Below are 21,793 nucleotides of genomic sequence, written 5' to 3' on the forward strand. Positions count from 1 at the left end.
GGAGCGACCTCCGGGCTGATTGGCATCCACTAAGAGCCAATCGCGCCTCGCGCACGCCCTCCCCTCCGCCCTTCACCAATCGGATTGAGGGAAGCCATCCGGCGCGTAGCCGCGCTGCCCAATCCCCTCGCAGCGACGCGCGTCCTTCCCCGCCGAACCAATCGCGGGGGGAGGCGCGGCCTGGCGGCCGGCCAAGCTAGCCAATCAGCGAGCGGAACCCCGGCGGGCGTTCTCTCCGCCCCTCCCGCGTTCCAACAGCGGCCGCCAATCGGCGGCGAAGGGGCGGGACCAAGCCTGGCTCTCGCTTAACGGCCGCCGATGCAGGCCGCCGCCGGCCATGCGGGTAAGGGCCGGGCCCAGCCCCGGGGGGGGACACCCGGCGGGGCCGCAGCCCCCCGCGCCGCCAGGCCGCCCGCAGCGCCCCGCCCCTTTTCCCTCGCTGAGCGACGGCTGCGCCAGCCAATCGCGAGCCGCGGCGCTGTCAACAGGAGCCCGAGGGGGGCAGGCGGCCAATGGGAGCGCGGAGGGGGCGGGGCTTGGCGCCGGGAGGGGGCGGGGCCGAGGTAAGGGGGCGCTGAGGGGCTGCGGCTGCGCGCGCGCGGGGCTGGGGGCGGCTGGGCGGGAAGCTGAGGGGGCGCCGCGCTCCTGAGGGGACCCTGAGGGGGTGGCGGAGCCTTGAGGGGGGATCTCGGCCCGGGGCGATGCCGGTGGCTGCCGGAGCCCCCTCTCTTGGCGCCCAGCTGCTCTCAGGGTGCCTCTGCCGCCTCATAACCTTCGGGGCTCTGCGCCGTTGTAAAAATAATAAAGGGTTTTTTCTTCCTTTCCCTGTCTTTATCCCCAAAATCTCTGTCAGAGGGGTGCGTCTCTCGGGGTAGCTTCCCTTCAGGTTACACCTTTCCAGCCGTGCCCAAGGGAAACCGGTGGAGAACATGCTAAAGCCCCTGGCTCCAGGGAAACAGGGAGAAAGCAGCAGTTATCCAGCGGTTTAATTCGGGTGGAAATGAGTTTTTATACTTCAAAACTACCTCTGTGCGATACGGCTCCAGATACCTAAAAATAATTAAAGTTTAAACCTGCGTGACCTTGTGAGCCCTCTGAGGAATGGTCACGCTGTGGAGGCACTGGGCTGCCCCAAGGCGATGTGGTGTTGTCACGGACCGCCAGGATGCCATTTATTTCTTAATGCCTCTTCTTGTTCTCCATCTGCAAGATGATCATAAGGTTTTTCTGCAGCAGCAGAGCTTAGGGTGAATCCGCTAGGGCAGAGAAGATGCTGAAATAAGTGAATCACCAATGTGTCTCAAAGCCTTATTTTTGATGAAATTACGGATACTGGAAGCATGTTTTTATGCTGCTGTTCTTGTAAACTGCTGCTTTGGGCACTAAGTCCGTTGCTCAAGTGTTTTGTATGCTTGTATTTTATTTATGGTGTTTTTAAGTGTGATTCCTGTTTGACTTTCCTTTTCTTTTTTACCAATTGACAATGAATTCTCTCAAACCAGTTCTAACGCATTTTTGAATTGACGTTCTACAGTAAGAATAAAACAAGTGTTCAAATAACTCTGTGGTAGAATTGGTGAGCTGCAGCCTAGCTCAGTAGTTCTTGATTTTGTTTCTGAGGAGTGTGTTCAGTGCAGTGAAGGCACAGAGCCCCCTTCCGCAGATGTAAATGCATTGACAACAGGCCCGTTCTCTAATTGTGTTTCACGCAAGTTTCAAAAATGGACTGTGCAGTCCCAGATTTTAGACAAATAAACTCCACAACTTTGCTCTACTGGGATTCAGAGACACCCCCCTTATGTCCCAGCTTCGATGTGTGATGGGGATTTCTTTTTGAGTCAGAGGAGCCACAGCAGTTACACTGCTGACCAACTAGCAGCTATTTGCAGGCATAGCACAGGGCAGGAGGAGACTGTTTTGGAATGCCAGCATTTCCTGGGTTGCTTTGGCTGAAAAAAAATGCTGCTTTAATCAAATTCTGTTTCTTCAAACAACAAAGTCCAATGGCTTTTTAAAATAGAAGGGTGATAACTTAATTCTTTATGTTTGCAGGGTCACTTCATTCTGGGACATAAGATATGGAAAACCATGACTTGGTGAATGCTGTGCAAGAAGTCCCTTCAGCTTCTGTGGAGTCTGATGTCAGAAATACCCACAGCTCTGTTTGTGATTTGAATTGTAACAGGTAAATGATACGTTGAAGGCATTACTAACAAATGCTTCTGTTATTTTTGTTATTCATATGTAGCATGCTTGATATATCATTGTTACCAAGGTGAAGTAATATGTAATACTCTAATATATTTTAGTTTTCTGTACAATTGCAGATAAAATGTTTAATGAGAAAAGCCTTAATAAAAAAAGTGTTAAAATCTTCCTGAAACTTTGTAACTTCTGTTGCCTTGTGCATCTTAGAATGGGGAGGGAATTGTTTTTCTTTTCGATGTCTAAGATATATTCAATGAATAAGAAGGGCAAATATAGACTAACGGCCCAAGTGTCAGATTAGGAGTAGTTCTCCTTGGCTGATGTGCCGAGATAAGAATTACAAGTCACTTACTGCCTGTGCAGCTTCTCAAAATGAGGCAGTAGTCTTGAATTTTGTAACTCGTTGTTTCTCAGGTTATATCTGTAAACTGAGGACCTTAGAATCTATGAAGAAGCATACAGATTTGATGAAAAGCTGTCTTTATTGACATTTGTACTAGTGAGCAATAACATTTGTGCTGATTATGCTGTCTTGGAAAGCTCCTGGGTTTAAATGGTATGTAAGATAACACTGTAGATTCTGAGACACTTTCTTGAAAAACAACCTCATTCTTATGGATGTTGCTTTTTTCAGCATGATTAAGGTCAAATGTAAATTAAGCATATAATTCCTTTATGATTGTATAGGGTCTGTAGCATATTATTTTGGCCACTATGTTGGACAGGTGGCACAATAAATAATTGAAGTGTTTTTCCTCATGTTTCGCCAGAAGTCCCTCGTCCAATCCCAATGGAGTTTCTGGTTACTCAGGGAATAGCAGGTCCTCGTTAATACCTGGTTCCATTGAGCTGCTTTCCTCCTTCGTGCGAGATATCCAGAGCGCTGGAAATGCTGACTCAGAAATTGTGAAGAACTGTGAGGTATTTGATATTCATGTTTATATCAAAGAAGAAAAAAATATTAATGTATCAGCTTTGCCTTTTAGAAGATGAATCTAGTGATAGTACAGTTTAGCAGTGAGAGATTAAATACATCTTTGTCCTTTGTGATGGGACAAATGCTTTTACAGTGCTGTGAACTAATCATGTGGATGGGTTTTGTTGCGATTTCATCTTCGCTTTTTATGTATGAGTGTTCTACAATTACAATTCTGGCGTGAATGTTTTTTTCAGTGTTAAGATAGCAATTGCAAATTTTTGAACTGAAAATTTTAAACCTCTATTCAGCACTTCAAGATGAAGTCTAAAGAGATCCTAGAAAGTAGTTGGTTTTTTTTCCTTCTAAAAATGTCTGTCTCAGTTGCATCATGTATTTATTCTGTTTGTAAAGAGGTGTAGATTATTAGTTCGTTTTCAGATTTAAAACAACACAAAAACCATTATCTCGGTGCAATGAGCTGATTCTCACAATCCCTTTTCCCCCTTTTTAAAAAATTTTTATATTTTATCATTATTTTTAGTCTCTGCAGGGAACATCAAGTTTCCACACCATGGGCTGGTTCTTGCTGAATTTTTGAGCTTTCTGGCTGCGCTCCAATAAAATGTCTTCTGACAGATGCTTAATTTGGTGCTCTTTAACAGCTCCAAGAAAAGATTGTAGATATCTGCATTTAGGCACGTGTTTTATGTCCTGTGTCCTAGGCATCAAATACCAGGCTCCATAAACATTAGCATAAAACTAGTTATAAAAATTCAGAGTTTACCACACGTTAGGAACACTATGTATTTATTTATTATCTTTTAGTTTTCACTAAACAGTTATACATCTTTTTCTTTGGCTGAATTGTTGAAAGGAAGATTTTCTGTATTGGAGCAAGTGGTTCACTGGACGTGAGGATACTTAATTACCAATTTTAAGATTGCCTGGATCTTATTGAACTGGAACCTGCCTTTCCAAACTTCAATTGTATTTTTCTGCCATCTCTGTTTTCTTTTAAGTTATTATTATTATTTTTTAATAGAATAACTCACTTCCCTTGTTCATTTTTTTTAAAAGCCAAAATTAATTGTAGAGATGTACTATCTTTTTGCGTAGAAGGATTTTTTTTCCAGTGAGTATGTCTATAGTGAATTGTTTGCTGTGATTGATGTGACAGGGGTCTGTATGTATTGTGGGGTGCACAACCAGAGTGATAAAATTTGTATTATGTCAGTGCTTAAGTATAAGATTGCAAAACCATTATGTAACTAGTATAGAAGGTAAGAGATTCCGTATGACTACGCCTTAATTATTTTACTTTGTGATTTAATAGACAAGGTGGCTGCAGTTATTGAGACTGGTAGAAAAGCAATGCCAGGAACAAATAGTTGCCCAGCAAGAACAGTTCCACCACCAAATCCAAGTGAGTAGTGATTTGTTTGTGTGGGTGGGTTAGGTTAAATATTTCTTTTTCTTTCTTTCTTTCCCAACTGCCATGCAAAACAGCACACTACAGTGTCGGGCACTCTTTTTCTCTTTTTGTTTTCTTTTTTTTTTTTTCCTCCCCTCCATCCCTGTAAGTGTACTGGGCCTGGCAATTCAGGCAGCCAGTTACTGGGACTGGACTGGCAATTTACAGTGTGTATATTTGAGATAGCCTTGGCTAATTAAACAAGTAACTGATAGGAACCATTTCAGAATTGAAGATTCTTGGATTATTTGTTTTCAGGTGTTTATTGTCAAAAACGGTTCAGAACACCCACACGATAATTGGACTTTGTAGGTACAAGCTGTTTTATGTTATCTGTTAGACTGTGTCATTTCTAACATTGAAACAATGCAGTTTTCTTTTCATCAGAAACTGTTGTGCAACTTGTGATTCCCTAGTCTAGACAGTATATAGCATAGGAAGACTTTCACTGGAATAGCTGAACACCTCTTTCACCCTTTGGTTAAACAGTCTCCTCTCTAATAAGACAGATGGCTCACATGAAGATTCACGTTTTTGCTGAAGTGTATTTATCCATTAAACCAGAAGAAATGTATATGTATGTATAAAAGACAGTATTCTCTAACTATATAATGCTTAATGTCTTCATCATTTTGGTTGCTGTTTTTCCCTTCCCTTTCCTGATGCCCTCTACACTAGTAGTAATCAACAGTTCCTGAACTGAATTAACAAGAGGTACTGTCCTTTTATCCTATCTCCTGTTTCTCCCCCTCCACCTTTCTTTCTTTTCTCTCCCATCTTGTTGGTTTTGTCCCACCAGTGTTTCCTTATCCTCATATTTCTTTTCCTCTTACTGTAGTGGTTTGATTCACTTGTTGCTAATGGTAGTCTTGACTAATCCATTGTGTTGCCTTTGCTGTTTTTTGTCTTTATTAATAGGAAAGGCTACCTCTGGAAGAGTTTAGTTCATGGTATCCACAGGGACTTAACTAACTGCATGAACTGCCACACTAAATGTAAAAATCAATGGCTGTAACGTATTTTCAGTTGTATGAATGCATTAGGTAAACTAGAGGGAACTATTTCAAACTTAAACTGGTAGGCTAGTGAATTTTCTAAAACCCAGGGGATTCAACATGTTCTAGTAATAATAAAAATAAAACTTCAAATTAATAACCTACTATTTGGGGTCAAAGAGCAAGACGCTGCTTTAGCATTGACATGGCTCTGAGATAAGACTTGCTCTATGCTGTCCTTCAAGACCAACTGTTCTTACGAAAATATATTGTCATAACAAAAAATGGGTCAAAAGACCTTGAGTTCATTTTGGAATTACGCTGGGGTCAGCCCTCAGCTGGTTTGAATTATGCAGTAAAATACAAGTGTGCTAATGACATCCTGTCACCAACTGCATATCATCTTAAGATCAGGATTTATTGAAGAAGATTTAAAAACATAAGAAAGCTACCTATAATCCCCAAACTCTATACAAATTTCTGAAATCTCATTTTCCTAGGTCTTTTCTTCTCTTGGAACTATTTGTGACTATACAAGGAGAAGTAGAAGTACTGTTTAATTAGAATAATAGTCTTTCACCTTTCCTGCAAAGTACTATTGACAAAGATTAAATGCCAGCAGGGAATCTGATCAGTTTTTTCCACCCACAACTCTGTTTCTTCACTTTTATGCTCCCTTCCTTACCTTCTTCAACAAAATGATTCAAATCACCAAAAAACTTTGTTATTGCAGAAATGTCATCCCTGTTTTTTTTTTTTTTTAACAGGAAGACTGACCTGAAATTCAGTTGTTAATAGTTTTGCAAATTTGTAGAACATACAAGGCTTGATTCTGACTAGCATTGCACGTCAGTTCCTTTAGAATTAAGCCTTTTTAAAAAAATAATTCTTACTTTAAAAGAACAAATGATTTTTGATCAATTTGTGCTTTGCACCTGCTATTCTTATCTGAGTAATGTCCTGTAGTTCTGTGAATAAAGCAGTACTAGAGTTTCATGTTCTTAAAATTATTGAAATTTGAGGTTTTTTTTCCAGGGAGAAATTGGTTTGAAATGTATTCTTGAAAACTGCCATATACTCTGGTCTTGTAATGTGTAATAAGAGCTGCGCGCTCACAGAGAGTTCAGTAACTGCAGCACTGCTCTGCAGAAGTGCAGCTCCCTGGTCAAAGGACACAGCTGTGGGCACTAGCATGAAGTCTTTTCATAGCCCTTGACAGAAAAATTAGTTATTTCAGTATGCTAGTACACCACTAAACAATTCAGTATAGTAGATTAGTTCATATATGCATATATATATTTATATATATATAAATATGTAAAATAATTCTTTGCAGGCATTGCAGACTAAAAAGTAAATAACCTGTTAAGTCTCTTCAAGTGACCTTTTTATAGGTTTTCTCCACTCTATCAGAGACCAAAAACCAATAAATCAAACTGTAAATATTTTTATTAAATGAACTACCCAATAATGCATTACTTAAATCAGCTATTTTGAAGCCACGTTTTATGTGAATAATCTTACAGAGGTACATTATTCCTATTCGTGTAACAGAGTAATGGTTTATTCTTCCATTAAAGCATCCTTACAATCTTCAAATATGTAAATCCAAATTGTAAAGTCTTTTAGACTTTGATTTAGCCAATGACTTTGTCCACTTCTAATGATATGCCTAGATAACTGGTATTTCTTTAGGTGGCTGATAGGTAACTGTAGTTCTGAAGGCATGTAGCCAATACACGCATGCATGGTTTTTTATATAAGTAAATGACTCCTGAGACCTGTAATTCACTGCTTGGATATTGAGTTGTTACCATTCACCTTTTACTGTTATGCACAGTATGCATATATCTACTTTATGCATGAGATGTGGACGCATTGAGAAATTGGAATTGTTTGAAATAAACGCACTAATTCCCTTGCTAATAACGTGAATTGAAGATGGATCAAGATATAAATACGACTTGTAGCATGATCTCATGGGAATTTTGCCTTTTGTTTTTATTCTTTAGCTGATTCAGGATGAAATAAGGCAGTTAGTGAAACTGCAGATCAGCAATTGGGGTGTTGGCAAGAGCAGAAGTTTGCCTGTGAAGGTTACAGACACTTTTTCGTCAATACGAAGTCAAATGGGGATGCAATCTGAAGTCTCTGAAGAAAATGAATGCATTGTCAATCAGCTTAGATCTAATGAATCAGAAACTCAGCCAAATGCATCTGATCTGTATCAGGAATGTTTTGCAAATGATGCTTCGATGAACAGTGGGTATGGCACCCTTTCTGCCTCTGAATTGAACGCTAGCAAATCTAATGACGTTGTCAAGTGCACAGACTGCACGGAGAAAACTTCTCAAGGACAGGGTGATGCAGCAGTATTGCAGAGTGATGCAGCTGTAGCCACTGTTCAAAATACAAGAGAACTTTTACCAAAAAAAATAGAGGAAAACTGCTCATCAGGAAGGAATGATATTTTAGGTTTTCCTGTTGAATGTGAACATCAGGTAAATGAAGCGCAATGTGGAAGAAAAAGCAGGTAAGTGGTAAACTTTCCAAATTTGTTAATTTATTATACAGTCCTCACTCAGTAAATGCCTTTTGGTAACTAGAAATATGTAAGAACTGAATGGAACTTCTTGATGGTAAGAACTAAAAAAGCAAAAGTAAACACATGAACCCCCCCAAAAACCTAGGTACTTGGTAGATAAATGTGTTTCTTTAGTCTGACGTTTCTGTGTGATGCATATTTGCTTCTGCAGTGTTTACCTATTGTAGATATGTTGGGAGAAAAATACAAAACTCTCCTTATTGTAAACATGAGCTAAGATAAAGTTTGCATATACTGTTTTATCTACACACGGAAATTTAGGTGCTGATTACCAGTTTTACATGACACATTTTGCTGTGGTACTCAGCCTTTTTTGCTATTTTATATGAATGTATTACAGTAATAATTTGTATCAGACAACAGCCAAATGTGTGACTTTTTCTATTTTTGTTGTTATTTTGTTTTTAGTTAAGTTTTGTTTTTCTTTTGTTATGTCCAAAAGGTGAGTGGATCTAGTAAACTTTTTTTTTTTTTGAGTTACTTTGGCTCATCTGTAAGCCATAATAACTGACCAAATTCTGCTCTACTTGCAGAGAATTTTCAACTCTCCCTGTCAGGCTAGACTATAAAGGCAGTGGCTTCATACAGCCGTGACCAATATCAAAGCTCACATGGGCAGCATGTTGCCTGCGAATCCGTGATAGTATTTTGCAGAGATAAAAACGCTCTGTCTGTTGGAAAAACAGAGAATTGTGAAAATGAACTTGTCTTGCTATTATGTTAGGAAACACAGAAACAGCTTTCTTTAGAGGATTGGTTTTGGAGATGTGTTATCTCAACATACAAGGTAGATCATAATGCCATTGATGTGCGCGTTCTCTTCCTTCTTTTTATTGAAGTTGATTTCTGTAGGGATCATTTCTCCATTGAAAAAGGGAATATATGTTTATGGTATATATGTGTGTTTCTTATCATCTAGTAAGTCTTTAACATCATGGGCACAAAAGTTGAAACAAAACCAACCCAAAAGAATAAATGCAGAAGAAGTACAAGTAGCCTCTATGCAAGGAAATGAACAAGCAAAGAAATTACCACTGGAGAATGTAAGTCGTCTTCCGATTTAGTTTTATTTTTAAATTTTTATTCTTGTCACTCCTAGTTTTTAGAGTTATAGTATGGTCTGATTCAGTGTTTGCTTTGAAATTTGAAATTTTTGAAATTTGTTTTGCTTGCCTTGAGCATTTGAGTAGTGTTTTTTCCATTGATATGTCTAAAGTTCATGTGGGCAGAGTTTACTACTTGGATCCTTCTATACCTATTCAACGCTGCTATTTTGGCTTATTTTATTCCTTGCCTAGTTTTTTTTTTTTTTTAGCTTGCCTCAGTGGCACACGTTCTTTCCTTGTAGAGATAACAGTCACATTCTCAACTAAATCATCAGGTCATGGTAACTTACTGTGTCCCGTCATTTTTTTAAAGGATCTTTGTTTTACAAATGTTGGTCTTCATTTCAGCTGTTGATGTCTCTTTTGGTATACAGAATTTAATGCAAGCTGCTAAACTTTTTGCATATTGAGACATTAGCCACTTTGTTCAGGACTAATAGTGTTTTTTTTTTTGTGTGTGTGTTTTTAGCAAACTCTTAGGCTAAAATCCAAACTTTTTTTTTCTTGTATTGTTTCTGTAAGAATAATAAATTTTATGCTTTTATATGGTCATGATTTGGCTAAAATGAACTACTCCAAATTCAGTTACAGCACTGGTTACTAAAAAAACAACCCACACAATAGAAGTTTAGGAGAAGTTTTGGCTTTTTAGAACTATTTGTGGTAATGCCTATTGCCACGATTGCAGAATTGGCTCAAAATGCTTCTTTTGAGATGAATTTTATTTTTTGTGTGTCCCTTCCCTCTTCCCCACCCCCTGTGATTAAATGTTTCCTTCTGTATGTCCATAAATCCAATTATTTTGGGAAGTTTAACCATGTATAACATTTCTGACCCAAAAGGACATTATGCAACATGATTGCATGAGTGTTCATCATACATGTAACTGAAGTTTTTGAATTAGTTTGAATATATTAATTGTCACAAGCATCTGTATGCTATTTTTAAGGAAATAATTCCTGAAATTCTGAAAGGCTCCACCTACAAGAGAATAGGAGAGCTAGAAAATATGAATCACTTGATACAAGGCAGGGTCAGTTTTCTTTCCTGTGGTCACTTTGAGGGTGATCCAGAAAGGGTAATCATAGCAGTTTGTATTTGCTCTTTCTAGTCTTCTGTTGTCAATGCAAACACTATTGGCTAATGGAAATTAGTGTCAGAAACACAGATTTTGAAAAAAAATCTTTGTGTTCCTTTGTAAGAATTCAGTTGTTGCCCCTTCAAGTTCCTTTCTTCCTCCTTAGACAAAGGAGAATACCTTAATAAAAACATCAAAAGGGACAAAATAGCCTTGAGGTAATACCCTACATAATTCAAAAAGTTGTACTCTAGTTCTAAACTTTTTTTTTTTTTTTAGCTGAAAGTTTTTTAGCTCCTAAAAAGTTTGGAGTGAAGGGAAGGAGGAAGTTTGGAGTGGACAGGAGGAGGCTATGTAGTATCTTACACAGGGGGAATGTAGTATCTTGTCTATCTGAGATGTTAAACAATATTACCTCCTGATTTGTGGTAGGTGGAGGCATAACAGCTGAATATAAGAAATTCCAGTCTTAGGGTGAGCAAGGAGTAACACTATCATTAAGTCATCATCCCTCTATATACTTGCACCTTTTAAGGAGCAGGAAGGTTTAGATGACTATCCAAAAAGTGTATTTTTATAATACCTCATCTAAAAAATGCTCTATAAGTGGACTGGCACATGAATTAGAAGCTACCAGCATCATTTAATTATATGGCTTATCTTGGTTCCCCCTTCTGGCTTTGATTGCCCTTAAAATAAATTGTATAGGTTTGGATCATCATCACTAAGTTTAATCCCTTTGTGTAAAAAGGCTAACAGCATCTACATGCAGTTTTTTTAAATTAGACTATCAATTTTTTTTCTTGCCTTGCAGTTTTTGTTAAAAGCTTGTGTTCTCCTTTTAATTTTAGACAAACTCTACTGATTCTGTTTTGCCACCTTACACTTTTTACCTCAATCAACCAACTGAAAGCCCAAATTCCTTAGTGTCCGAAGCTTCAGGTATTGTTAATATCTTTTCCTTAAATTTCCTTTTCTGTTGATTTGTGTTTTTAGAGCTTACTAGAACGTACCTCCAATACTTCTGGAGAGGTACAGAGGGTATAAGCACAGAAAAACTGTTAATTTTTGATATAGTATAATTCTGCTGCTCATGGTCTTGCTTCAAACTGATGGTGGCTCCTGTGTATCACTGCTGGCAGATGCAGGGCTTTGGGCAATTTTATTTTTCTTTAAATTTCTCGATGCTTCAAGGCTGAGCTTTGTATTTAAAACTGTTTCATAATGTAATTACTGTTAAAATCATGGTAGGGGATAAAATGACCTTTAAAAATATTAGCACCACTGATGGTTTAGTAATCACAAGAGTGCATGGTAATAGAAGCAGAATTCCTGTAAGCCAAAGGAGTGATTCAGTAGTTCTGTGAATAAACAAGAACAAAATAATGCAGTGTGTAATGTGAGGATTATTATTATTTTTTATGTTGGGGTGCGTGTGAGTGAAGGGGGTTGTTTTTTGTTTTAGTGTGGTTTTGCTTCTGTTCTTTTGGGGGGTAGTTTTGTATGGTTTTGCTGATACAGTTTTATTGGTTGCTTTATTTTATTTTATTTTTTGTCAAAGCCAAACAACTAATTTATGTATTTTGATCATAACATGGTGGATCCACTTCAGTAACAAACAGGGATACGGAGACGTAGCCCTGCAAATGATGTATACTTCTTCTACACAACCACACATATAAGAAACTGAAGTGGGGTAAAGACTGTTTAAATGTTCCTCTTGTGCCATCCCACAGTAGGTGGGTCCCGGTAGGCTGTCTTTTTGCATGTTATGGTGAGCACCAGCCTGAAGAGTTTGTAACCTTGAGTGGCTGTCTAGAATTATTCCTTGGGCATTATAAGTTTTAAGAGCTATACTGGCATTGTTAGAAATGTGGCAGTTTATTGTAAATGAGGCTATGACCTTGAACACCAAAGAGTATATCTATATTTTCACTAATTTGCACCTTTAATTATCGATGCTGTGTGATATAATACTGATTACGTATGTTGCTTGTGTTTGGCATTGAGATTTTTGTAACTTCTTCTAACAAATACTTCAGTAAAATCCCTAAGCAATAGATGCTAGTGATTAATACACTACTCTTGTTCGTTGGCAGAGTAACATCTTTCTAATGGTTTTGGGGATTCCAGCTCCATAGCAGTGAGATTGAAATTTTAACCTTTTTTCTCCAATGATTCTTTTCATTAGGACTTTCGTACTGGAAACTAGATGAAAAGGACATGTATCACTCTTTACCAGAGAACTTCAGAAATGAGTTCACTGATGTTTTCTCCACAAAAGTATCACCAGATCAGGTAAACTTTGCTCATGTTCTAAAAGTTGTGTTATATTTGTCATCTTTCCCCTTTTCTACAAATGGAAAGAATCAGCCCTTCAGAAGAGAAGTTTTCTGTGAAGCCTCCTTTTGTTAGCTCACTGTCTCCATTATTCATTTACCCTGGCTACCTCCACTTGGAATTTACTGACCTTCTGTCATCTAAAGGAAATGGTGTAAGCGACAAGAAGAGATTAACTAGTGTATTAAAGGTGTATTTGCCTCATTAACGACAGTTCTTTAAATTGGGTGCATTGAATAGAGCCTTTGTTTTTTCTGAACTGTTTCATTAGCCAAAAAAAAAGTAATTGGGGATGAAGGGTTGTGTTCAGCAAGACTAATGTAGCAATTTTACCTCCTTCAGTCATCTTCTGCTGATGAAATGAAGCTATCGTCGTTGAAGGATATTTATCAGAAGAGACAAAGGGAAAACAAACAGCTGCCAGACGTGAATTTTATGCCTTCTTCTCAGTCAAGTCACCCACCAGAGGTAACATTATTATCTTTGTTCCACATCTCAGTTTGAAGATATGATAGATTTTACAGACTGCTTTCACATTAATCGGCACCTGCTGCCACCTCCAGTGCTGTGCTGGAACAGCAATTTTTGCAACTATGTGATGAGCCAGACTGGGAGGGGATCCAGCTGAAAAGAATCCCTGAGAACACTCTGGGTGAAGGAGCACCTTTGCAGCACACCCTTGAAGGTGACACAGGGGTGAATCTGCTGAAGCTGATGAAATGCACATGGGACTGCAGTTGCAGAAGCAGGGTTTTCTTATTATTTTCTACAAGACAAGTTCCTTCCACCTCAAAAAGTGAATAGGCACGGGTTGTGGGTTGTAGAAGTACATGTGTTCTTTATCAAACCTGTTTCCATACCCAGATCCAGGACATAGTCTTTAGATTTTCCTCGTGTATGTAATGTACAAGGCTACACAGGGGCTAATATGTGACTGTCTTGTTTATGTAATCCACTAAATGATTTTTGTAACTGCACAATGTTATTGCTTTAGCCTGCAAGCAAGCATCCTAATTCATTTATATATATGGCTGAAATTTTCTGGACAGCTACAGATGCTGGATATATCATTTATTCCTACCAGAAACTGAGAAACACACGTTGCAAGCATTGGGTATATGTATCATCTTCTGAGCTGTTACAGATTTCTCCGTCTTTGCACTTGCTTGTCAATATCAAATAATCGTAGTAATATTCAGTGTAATTCCTGCAATACATTGTATGGATGACTAATGTATACAGATTAATTCCATTTACATGACCAAAAGTTAAAACAATTCTTTTTAGTATTGTAACTTATTTCCTAGATCTTGACGTTGGACCCAACTCTGCACATGAAACCTGTTCAGCAGAATCCAGGCCATTGCTTTTTCAATATTCCTGAAGAGACTACTCCTTTTTCTCCAGACTCTATGGCAGAACCTGGATTTTCAAGTCATTGTGATACAGACTCTTTTTCACGGACAAGCAATTCATCTCAGTGCGATGATTCCCCGAAATATCCTGCTGGTAGCAGAGCTGTGCATTTGGACCTCTGGAAAAATCACGCAATTCCAAATGAAAACAAGGCCAGCTGTCCTTTTCCAATGGCATATACCAATGCTAATAGTGATATTTTACTCAACACTGAGGAGGAAGAAACATTAACTCTAACTCCATCTTCTGTTACTCAGTGTGCTGACAACAGTTTACCAGAATATAATCTTTCAGTGGCATCTGTTGAAGATCCTGTGATAATGTCAAAGTAAGTTTTTTTTTTTTTTTTTTTTTTTTTTTTTTTAAGTTAGTTCTTTCATGAAAGAACAGTACTGGTGACATGAACAAAACATGCACATTCTGTGAGCTTAGAATGTAGCTGGGCATTGCTTTTTTTTCTTTCTTTTTCTTCTTCCTGAAGTACAAATGGCATGGAGATAGAACAGTTATTTTCCACTTGTTATAAATGCCTTTGAGACCATACTATTTAATCTAAAGCACGGTGTTTGTACTGTCTTCCTTGATCCCCATGAATATCAGAGCCTTAACTGGAACACAAAACAGTTTTCCATATTTTAATTTTTATTATTTCTGTTTATACATTAAAATAAAAGTACATGCTTAATTCATAGGCTGTATGAGGGTGTTGATTTAGGTAGAGAATTTCAAAGTTCTGTCGTAGGTATGGTTCCTAATTAAGAGTCAAATGGTAGGATAAGCCCAGAATTACTGTACTTAGGAAAAATAAATATCCCCCAATCACAACTGAGGCTCTCATGATTTGTGCAGTGACAAGCAAATGTGGCATATATTCCATGTGTGAGGGCTTATGCAGAGGGTCTTGACTGTTTCAAGACGGTTCAATTTGTGTGTTTCCTGGTTAATTTCTTGTGCATATTTTCTGCTGGGTAGAAAAGGAGAGAAGGAGTTAAGCTTTGTGTTATTAATGTGAATGCTTCCATGCCGGCCTTGGGTGTCTGACACCACTGCTTTAGATGACAAATTTCCTTTGCTTCAATTTGACTGTAACAAAGCTCTGCAAGAGATATTGATGTGCTGAGTTCATTACATCTGAGTCAGTGTAGCTGGCAATGCGTGGTCATGTTGATAGCTGGAAACTTTTTTTTGTTCTTAATTTTGAATATAGGATTAGGCAGAACTTGAGGGAAAAACATGCTCGACACATAGCTGATCTACGAGCTTACTATGATGCTGAGATACATAGCTTAAAACAGCAGCTAGAGGCAAGCCATAAAGCTGCTTCTTCTGAAGATTTGAAGAAAATCAATCAAAATCTTGCTGACAGGTACTGTTTATCCATCTTTTTCTTTCTCTGTTACAGGATATTATTTCTACTTTAAAAACTACATATGCTTGTTTAGAATATCTTGAAATGTCTGTCATTCCTCAATTCTGAATGTTTCATGCATCTGTGATACTAATATTTTACTACTAAACACACATTTTAGGTTATTTAATGCATCTTTTTAAGATTGGTTTAAAATGACTGTTAGGTGATAAGTGGGATGTTTGGACCAGAGGTCTTGTTTGACCTGATTTTTGCTGAAGGTAGGATAAGTTTTGCTCAAAAGCAGTTGGCTGGCAGGCTGAGGTAGTCCTGAGCAATCTGTAATGGAAGTATCGCTGTCATAAGATAGTACTTGCCTGTCGTGCTGGTGAACATCATCCCTCTTTATCTTTCACATCAAAACTACCAGATGTTTCCAGATGTTACAGGAAAAGTCTTGAATTTATTGGTAGCTTTATAAAGCCAATTTACCAGTCAGTGCTCTTTGGCCAGATATTACTGCCAGGGGCTGTGTGCCTCACCTGTGTACTTGGTGCCACTTGGGTGACTGCTGTAGAAGTTCAATTTGATTTTATATCGTTACTGCCAGTCAAAATACATATTAAAAATTTAGACTGTTAAAATACTTTGCAAAATTTATGGCGTTCGGAGTAATTAAAAAACCGTGTGGGTAGCTGGGTCTCTTCCGTACTTCTCTTTTAGCAGTAGTGGGTTCTACCTATTAAAAGTGACTTCTGAGCAGTCATTTACTGAGTTACAAGAAGCTTGTGGTATGCTTTCAGTCATTAATTATCACACAGCATCATCAATTAGCTCAAGCGGAACTCCACTCTGGTGCCTCTCAGCTGCTTCTGGTCGTGGAGCTCTTGTGCACAGACTCCAGATGGTTCTGAGCAAATGTTCCCACTTTGCTGCTTGCCCTCTGAGCACCGCAGCCTTTCTGTGCAGAGGTGCTGGGTGCTCACTACAACAGCTGTAGAGTATGGGAAGAGGTCCTAGGCTGGGTACCAAAATTAGAGGGGAAAGGAGGAAGGAAAGGCAGCTATAAAAGGTAGATTTATTATTTGAAAGCTTAAGAGATTTTTGATTTTATCTCTTTTCCATGTAGGTGTGACCAACTAGATGCAGCTCTGAATGAAGCAAGCGCTCGCATAAAAGCCCTTGAAAATAAGAATAATATGCTAGAAAAGCAAGTGGTAAGTATATGTTTGTGGTGACATATATTAATTCAAGTTGCTTTTTAACTAAAAGGGTAAGAGAATGTACTTATTGATTGTTAAGCTAATCTGTATTTCTGTATTTTATTTTCAACCTTTCTCTTAATACAACATCAGCCAGTATGTTACACAGGCGACTTTCCTAGCCGTGTTTCTGAAGGCTCCTTGCTTGAATCATAATCACTTTTGTTTATAAACAATCCTTTATAGGGACCAAATGAAGTTTAATAGTTAAATATTGTCATTCGTTTCTGATGTCTCACTCTAAACCAGAATCAATTAAAAAAAAAATCTAATTACTTCCTTTTTGATTTCTAATTAGAGCTGTGTAATTAAGAGGAAATCTCATTTGCACTGGGGCAAAAATATTACCTGTTTAAGTGTACTTATACAGCCTTTCTGGCTAGGTCAGACCTGTTTGTTTATGACTGCATAGTTGAATTTATTGATGAAAGAACAGGGCATTCTGTCATGGAAGTTAAATGCCTGGAGAGACTAATTCATTCCACCTTTTAGACATTTTTCTTTGCTGGGAAGCAAGACAAGAAGTTGGGATTGGAGGTGTAACCTCTAGATGTTTTAAGTCATATAAAATGAATATACCTCACAGAAATGTGCATAATCTTGTACGTCTGTTGATGAGCTATTCTGTTTAGATGATTTTAGTTTCTGAACTAAAAATCTGCAAGGTAAGCATTATAATTAATGTTGTTTTTCTTCTACAGACAGATTGGAGAGAACGTTTTTATGCTGTTAGTAATACTTCCAAGGTTTTACAGGAACGTATTGAAGAAATGCGCACAAATAATAAAGAGAAGGATAACACAATCAGTAGACTAAAATCAAGGCTTAAAGATCTAGAGGAAGCATTTGAAAAAGCTTATAAAATATCTGATAATAAAAATGCAAGGTTAAAAGAAGAAAATAAAATGTTTCAAAATGTAAGTAAGAAAATGTGAAATGATTTTTACAGTTGCATTGCATCTTACCAACACAGCAAGTCCTGGGTGTTTTTGCAGTGGTATACATACTCTGAGTAGTTTTCCAAGACTTAATGCGCATCTGAGGGAACAGAAATATTCTGTAGACTGCTTTGTAGGCTACGTGTTAGGTTATACTACAGACTTGATAGATATTTTAAAACAGTTATTTAAGGCAGCGATTATGTATGTGATGTGGTAACATTTGCTGTAGCCTTTCTCAGGTATTTTATTACTTTGTGCTATTAGTTCATCTTTTTGTAGAGGTATTGTAGGAAATAATTTCAGAACAAGTTACTTTTTGTTCTCCTGAGTTTATGTGGAATGGACTGAATCTCTTTTGTAAGTCATCACTGTTAATTTTATGTATAATTTTAGACTGAATCAAAGTGATTGTTCTTCTGATTCTTCAGTAACAGCTTTATGGAATGTTTGATTCGTTTCAGGAAAATGGGTACTAGGAGGAAAAGAAACATGATGCTTTAAATCCTTTATTTATTTATTTATTTTCCAAATAAAACCTCAAATACAAAGTCAACTTTAAAGCCAGTAAAAAGTTCTACTGTTCTGTGAAGAGTTCTACTTCAGCTTCTTCAGTTCCTTTTAAAGATAAATTATAGGACAATAAGAAATATGTTGTGCATGTATTTCTTGTCCCTTCTATAACTTTTTTTCTGATTAGAAGATGCTAGAACTTAACAAATAATATTTAAATGCATTCTGTATATCCCATAGTGCTTATAAGCATGTTAGATAAGTAATTTATTTTATAGCACTCAACAAAAATGTTAGTTATGTTTACTCTTCATATGTGCTTGTTTTTTTGTTTGTTTTAGCTTTTAGGAGAATATGAGTCCCTTGGAAAAGAACATGAAAGAGTAAAGGTAAGTATGCACTAGTTAATTAAAAACCCAAGCTGGTAAAATCTGTTGTAATGTATTGTAGAATTAACTGACTTAACACAAGTATTTAGGAAAAAGACAAAATGAAAGATCCATATATCTTTTTGCTGAAAGCTTTTTACTGCATCTTCAGAGTCCCTGAAAAGGGAAAAAGAATGAGTTTAGAGTATATTGTGTTCTAGTTGTAGACAGCAAAAATACTGTGAAGTCAAAGCTGAAGAAATGTAATGGAACTCTATTTCAAATAGGAAGGCATATTTAATGTATTATTTTCAAGATCTAAGTTATTTTTTTTCTTCTGTAGACACTATGTAGTTTCCAGACTTGTTACTTTTTTCCTTTTGTACTTTGTAGGATACATTAAATGCAACTGAAAACAAATTGCTTGACGCAAACACCCAGATTTCTGATTTGAAAAGGTAAATGTGAATGTTATTACTATTTTAACAATATGAAATACAGCCTGTGGCCCAGACTTTTAGTCCTGGACTATCAAGTCTGTATATTTGCAATCTTAATTACATCTTATGAAGTATTTCATGTTGCTTTATGCGGCTTTGCACAAATATGAAGAATCTTGTTTTTTCTAAGAAATGTGGTGTGTGTTTTTACTTCCTTGATCACAACCTCTTCCAGTGAGAGCAATTGCTTCCTCTCTGTTGTCAGTCAGATAACCCAGCCAGTCTGCTGCTCAAGCTTTTGCTACCAAAGTTGTTTCCTCAGGAGCCCCCATCTTCAGTTTAGCAGTCTCTATGCAGGTTTTTAGGAGTGAGGATGCTGACAGGAGTCCACTATTTGAGATTACGGCTCCTGAATGTGAATAAAGGACAGAAAGTGTTCCATATATAGCAGAAATAATACCTGCTATGGATGTCCCTCAGGAAGCCTGGATCTGTCTTGTGGTTGGGAGAACAGATACGTATTGAGCTTTATGCTTTCTGGGCAGGCACTAGGCAACAGTCGTGACCATCAAGAGTTTTATGGCTATGGATGTGTCCTCCAGTTTGGGATTTCTCAGCTACTCCTAATCAAGGGTGTAAAACAGCATAGTTGTTCAGTGGCGTTTAGAGATGTGTGGGAGGAGAGGACTTCTGAGAGGGCTCTAGGGCAGGCATTGTAGAACTGCAGTGGGGTGAGGTGTGATGTCGTTCATCTCCCTCAGTGCTTTCCTGGGGGCATGTGCTGTTATTTCCTTTCCTGTTTTATATGAGCAGCTGAAACCAAGACTGTTAGGAATATTATTTTTTTTGTGCATGGTTTTTGATGATTCTTCTAGAGATGTGGCTACAAGTTTCACCTCAAAATCCATTCCAAATGTCATAGCAACCAAGCATTAACCTGTGTAAAGTTAAAACTAAAATAAGAAAAAGCAAATGCATTTTCAGGCATATGTTTTGCAATAGTTTGTTACTCAGATCACCTGATTTTTAAAGAAGAAGAATGGAAAGAATGAATAGCAAGAATTTAAGGAAGGAGTAGAAAGGAGCCAAAAATACACTGCCTTCAATTTTTATTGTACTGTTGAGGAAATAAAGAGAGTGTGAAAGAAAGTTCAGTGTGGTATTTCTATTAGTGCTTCTATTTTTCCTGCCTGACTGTTGATGCTGCTAGCTAGGGATCATTCCATACTCATAAAGTGGAAAAAAGCAATTTTTACATCCTGTTCTAAAACCCTGTATTTCTATTCTCCAAGCAGCGAATGCCTAAAATTGTATTGCACTGAAGATGTGGGCTGCATGAGCAGCAGATTGGCAGTTAACCTGAGTGACACACAGGAGAAGGAGCCACCCACTAAAATCAGTCAGGGAGTCCTTTGCGTAGATTCCTCATTTCAAAGAGGAAAAACATTTGTTTGCCTCTCCCAAAGCCCCTAGGAGTTGAACGCTTTGATCCACAGCAGTATCTCCTGGTCTTGTCTTTCTAGCTAGGTCACCTAACCTATTTGACTTAGAATACAAACACATATTTATCTACGTATTTATGGATAGATAGAAATCTCATAGTTATTCTTGTTCTTCTGCTCTACTCAGGATATCTGAATAAAAATGAGTAAACTCCAGGAAATATGATGTCTCTTTATATATTTTAAATCATCTTATGCATCTTTGCTACTTTTCCATTAGGACGATTTCAAAACTTGAAGCTCAGCTCAAGCAGGTAGAACATGAAAATAAGTTGAAACTTCGCCATATTACTGAAAGTCGTTTAAGAACCTCTTGTGCCAAGTAAGTGAATATTCCAATAATATGAAAACAGGTCACGTGCTTTAGAATACTTTAATGTGTTTTGGGTAACAATGTATAAAGATGTCAGTCCATAGGCTAAACTGGATCAAGCACATGTGATGTAATCCCAAGACTTCATATGCCAAGAAATTATTAAAAAAAAAAAATAATCAGATAACACACGTGTTATTTGGCAGACTGTCTCTAGTCTTCCTACATGAAGACTGGTCTCAGTTGCTAAGCTGAATAGAGATTTCCATGCTCAGCAAAGATCTTGGGAATAAAATCTAATAGTCCAATTAGACATTATAAGTTTTCTTTATGCCCTTACGTCTTTGTTTTAAGAGGCTCATTACTGCTTTTTATTTTTCTAACTATAGTTTGTACAGGTATGCTGTGAGTAGTGTGGAAGTTCAGTTAAAATGCATACTCCGGTATGGATTGTGAATGTATGTTAAAGAAGTTAGAAGTTGGTCTCTCTTCTGTTTTGGTGCTTCTATGTCTTAAAGACCCGAAAAGCTGCTATTTTTCTACAGTATTTACAAAGTTATTGTATATTTGTTATTTGATTCTAAGTAGAACAAATAAGTAATACTTTTTTTTTTTTTTTTTTTTTCAAGAAAAATTCAAAACCATTCATAATTCAGAGGTTTTGTTTGTTTGTTTGTTTTTTGTTCCCACAGCAAGTTGGCAACTCCTGATGTCAGCAGGCGAAAGTGGCTGATACCAGGAGCAGAGTATTCAATCTTCACTGGCCAGCCCTTGGAAGTCCAGGAAAGCCCGAAAGACAACAGACTAGAAGAAACCTATATTCCTTCAAGGTGAGCAGGTTTCCTTCAGTCTCCAATGTGATGTGAAGTTGAACAATTCTAAAACATAATTTTATTCAAAATTGACCAGATTCCTATTTCCAGACTTTGCTGCTAGTGCGAAGCTTCAGGTGTAGTTTCATTTCTCGGTAG

At 37.7% G+C, this 21,793-nt stretch overlaps 1 protein-coding gene across 1 annotated transcript in view; it reads left to right on the forward strand.

Moving 5' to 3' along the window:
* The first annotated feature begins 290 nt into the window (after nucleotides 1-290).
* MPHOSPH9 (M-phase phosphoprotein 9) overlaps nucleotides 291-21,793 on the forward strand; it is a 28,038-nt gene continuing 6,535 nt past the window's right edge. Inside the window, exons 1-17 of the mRNA XM_084297075.1 lie at nucleotides 291-343; nucleotides 2,053-2,185; nucleotides 2,979-3,129; nucleotides 4,461-4,550; nucleotides 7,606-8,126; nucleotides 9,118-9,241; nucleotides 11,234-11,324; nucleotides 12,574-12,680; nucleotides 13,065-13,190; nucleotides 14,030-14,466; nucleotides 15,346-15,504; nucleotides 16,616-16,703; nucleotides 17,450-17,665; nucleotides 18,541-18,588; nucleotides 18,961-19,025; nucleotides 20,730-20,831; nucleotides 21,515-21,652. Of these exons, the coding sequence (XP_084153201.1) occupies nucleotides 2,079-2,185; nucleotides 2,979-3,129; nucleotides 4,461-4,550; nucleotides 7,606-8,126; nucleotides 9,118-9,241; nucleotides 11,234-11,324; nucleotides 12,574-12,680; nucleotides 13,065-13,190; nucleotides 14,030-14,466; nucleotides 15,346-15,504; nucleotides 16,616-16,703; nucleotides 17,450-17,665; nucleotides 18,541-18,588; nucleotides 18,961-19,025; nucleotides 20,730-20,831; nucleotides 21,515-21,652 (2,570 nt within the window). The 5' untranslated portion in view covers nucleotides 291-343; nucleotides 2,053-2,078. The remainder of the gene's footprint in view (nucleotides 344-2,052; nucleotides 2,186-2,978; nucleotides 3,130-4,460; nucleotides 4,551-7,605; nucleotides 8,127-9,117; nucleotides 9,242-11,233; nucleotides 11,325-12,573; nucleotides 12,681-13,064; nucleotides 13,191-14,029; nucleotides 14,467-15,345; nucleotides 15,505-16,615; nucleotides 16,704-17,449; nucleotides 17,666-18,540; nucleotides 18,589-18,960; nucleotides 19,026-20,729; nucleotides 20,832-21,514; nucleotides 21,653-21,793) is intronic.

This window comes from Netta rufina (genome assembly GCF_964035555.1).
Source record: "Netta rufina genome assembly, chromosome: 17".
In the NCBI taxonomy this organism is placed as follows: Eukaryota; Metazoa; Chordata; class Aves; order Anseriformes; family Anatidae; genus Netta; species Netta rufina.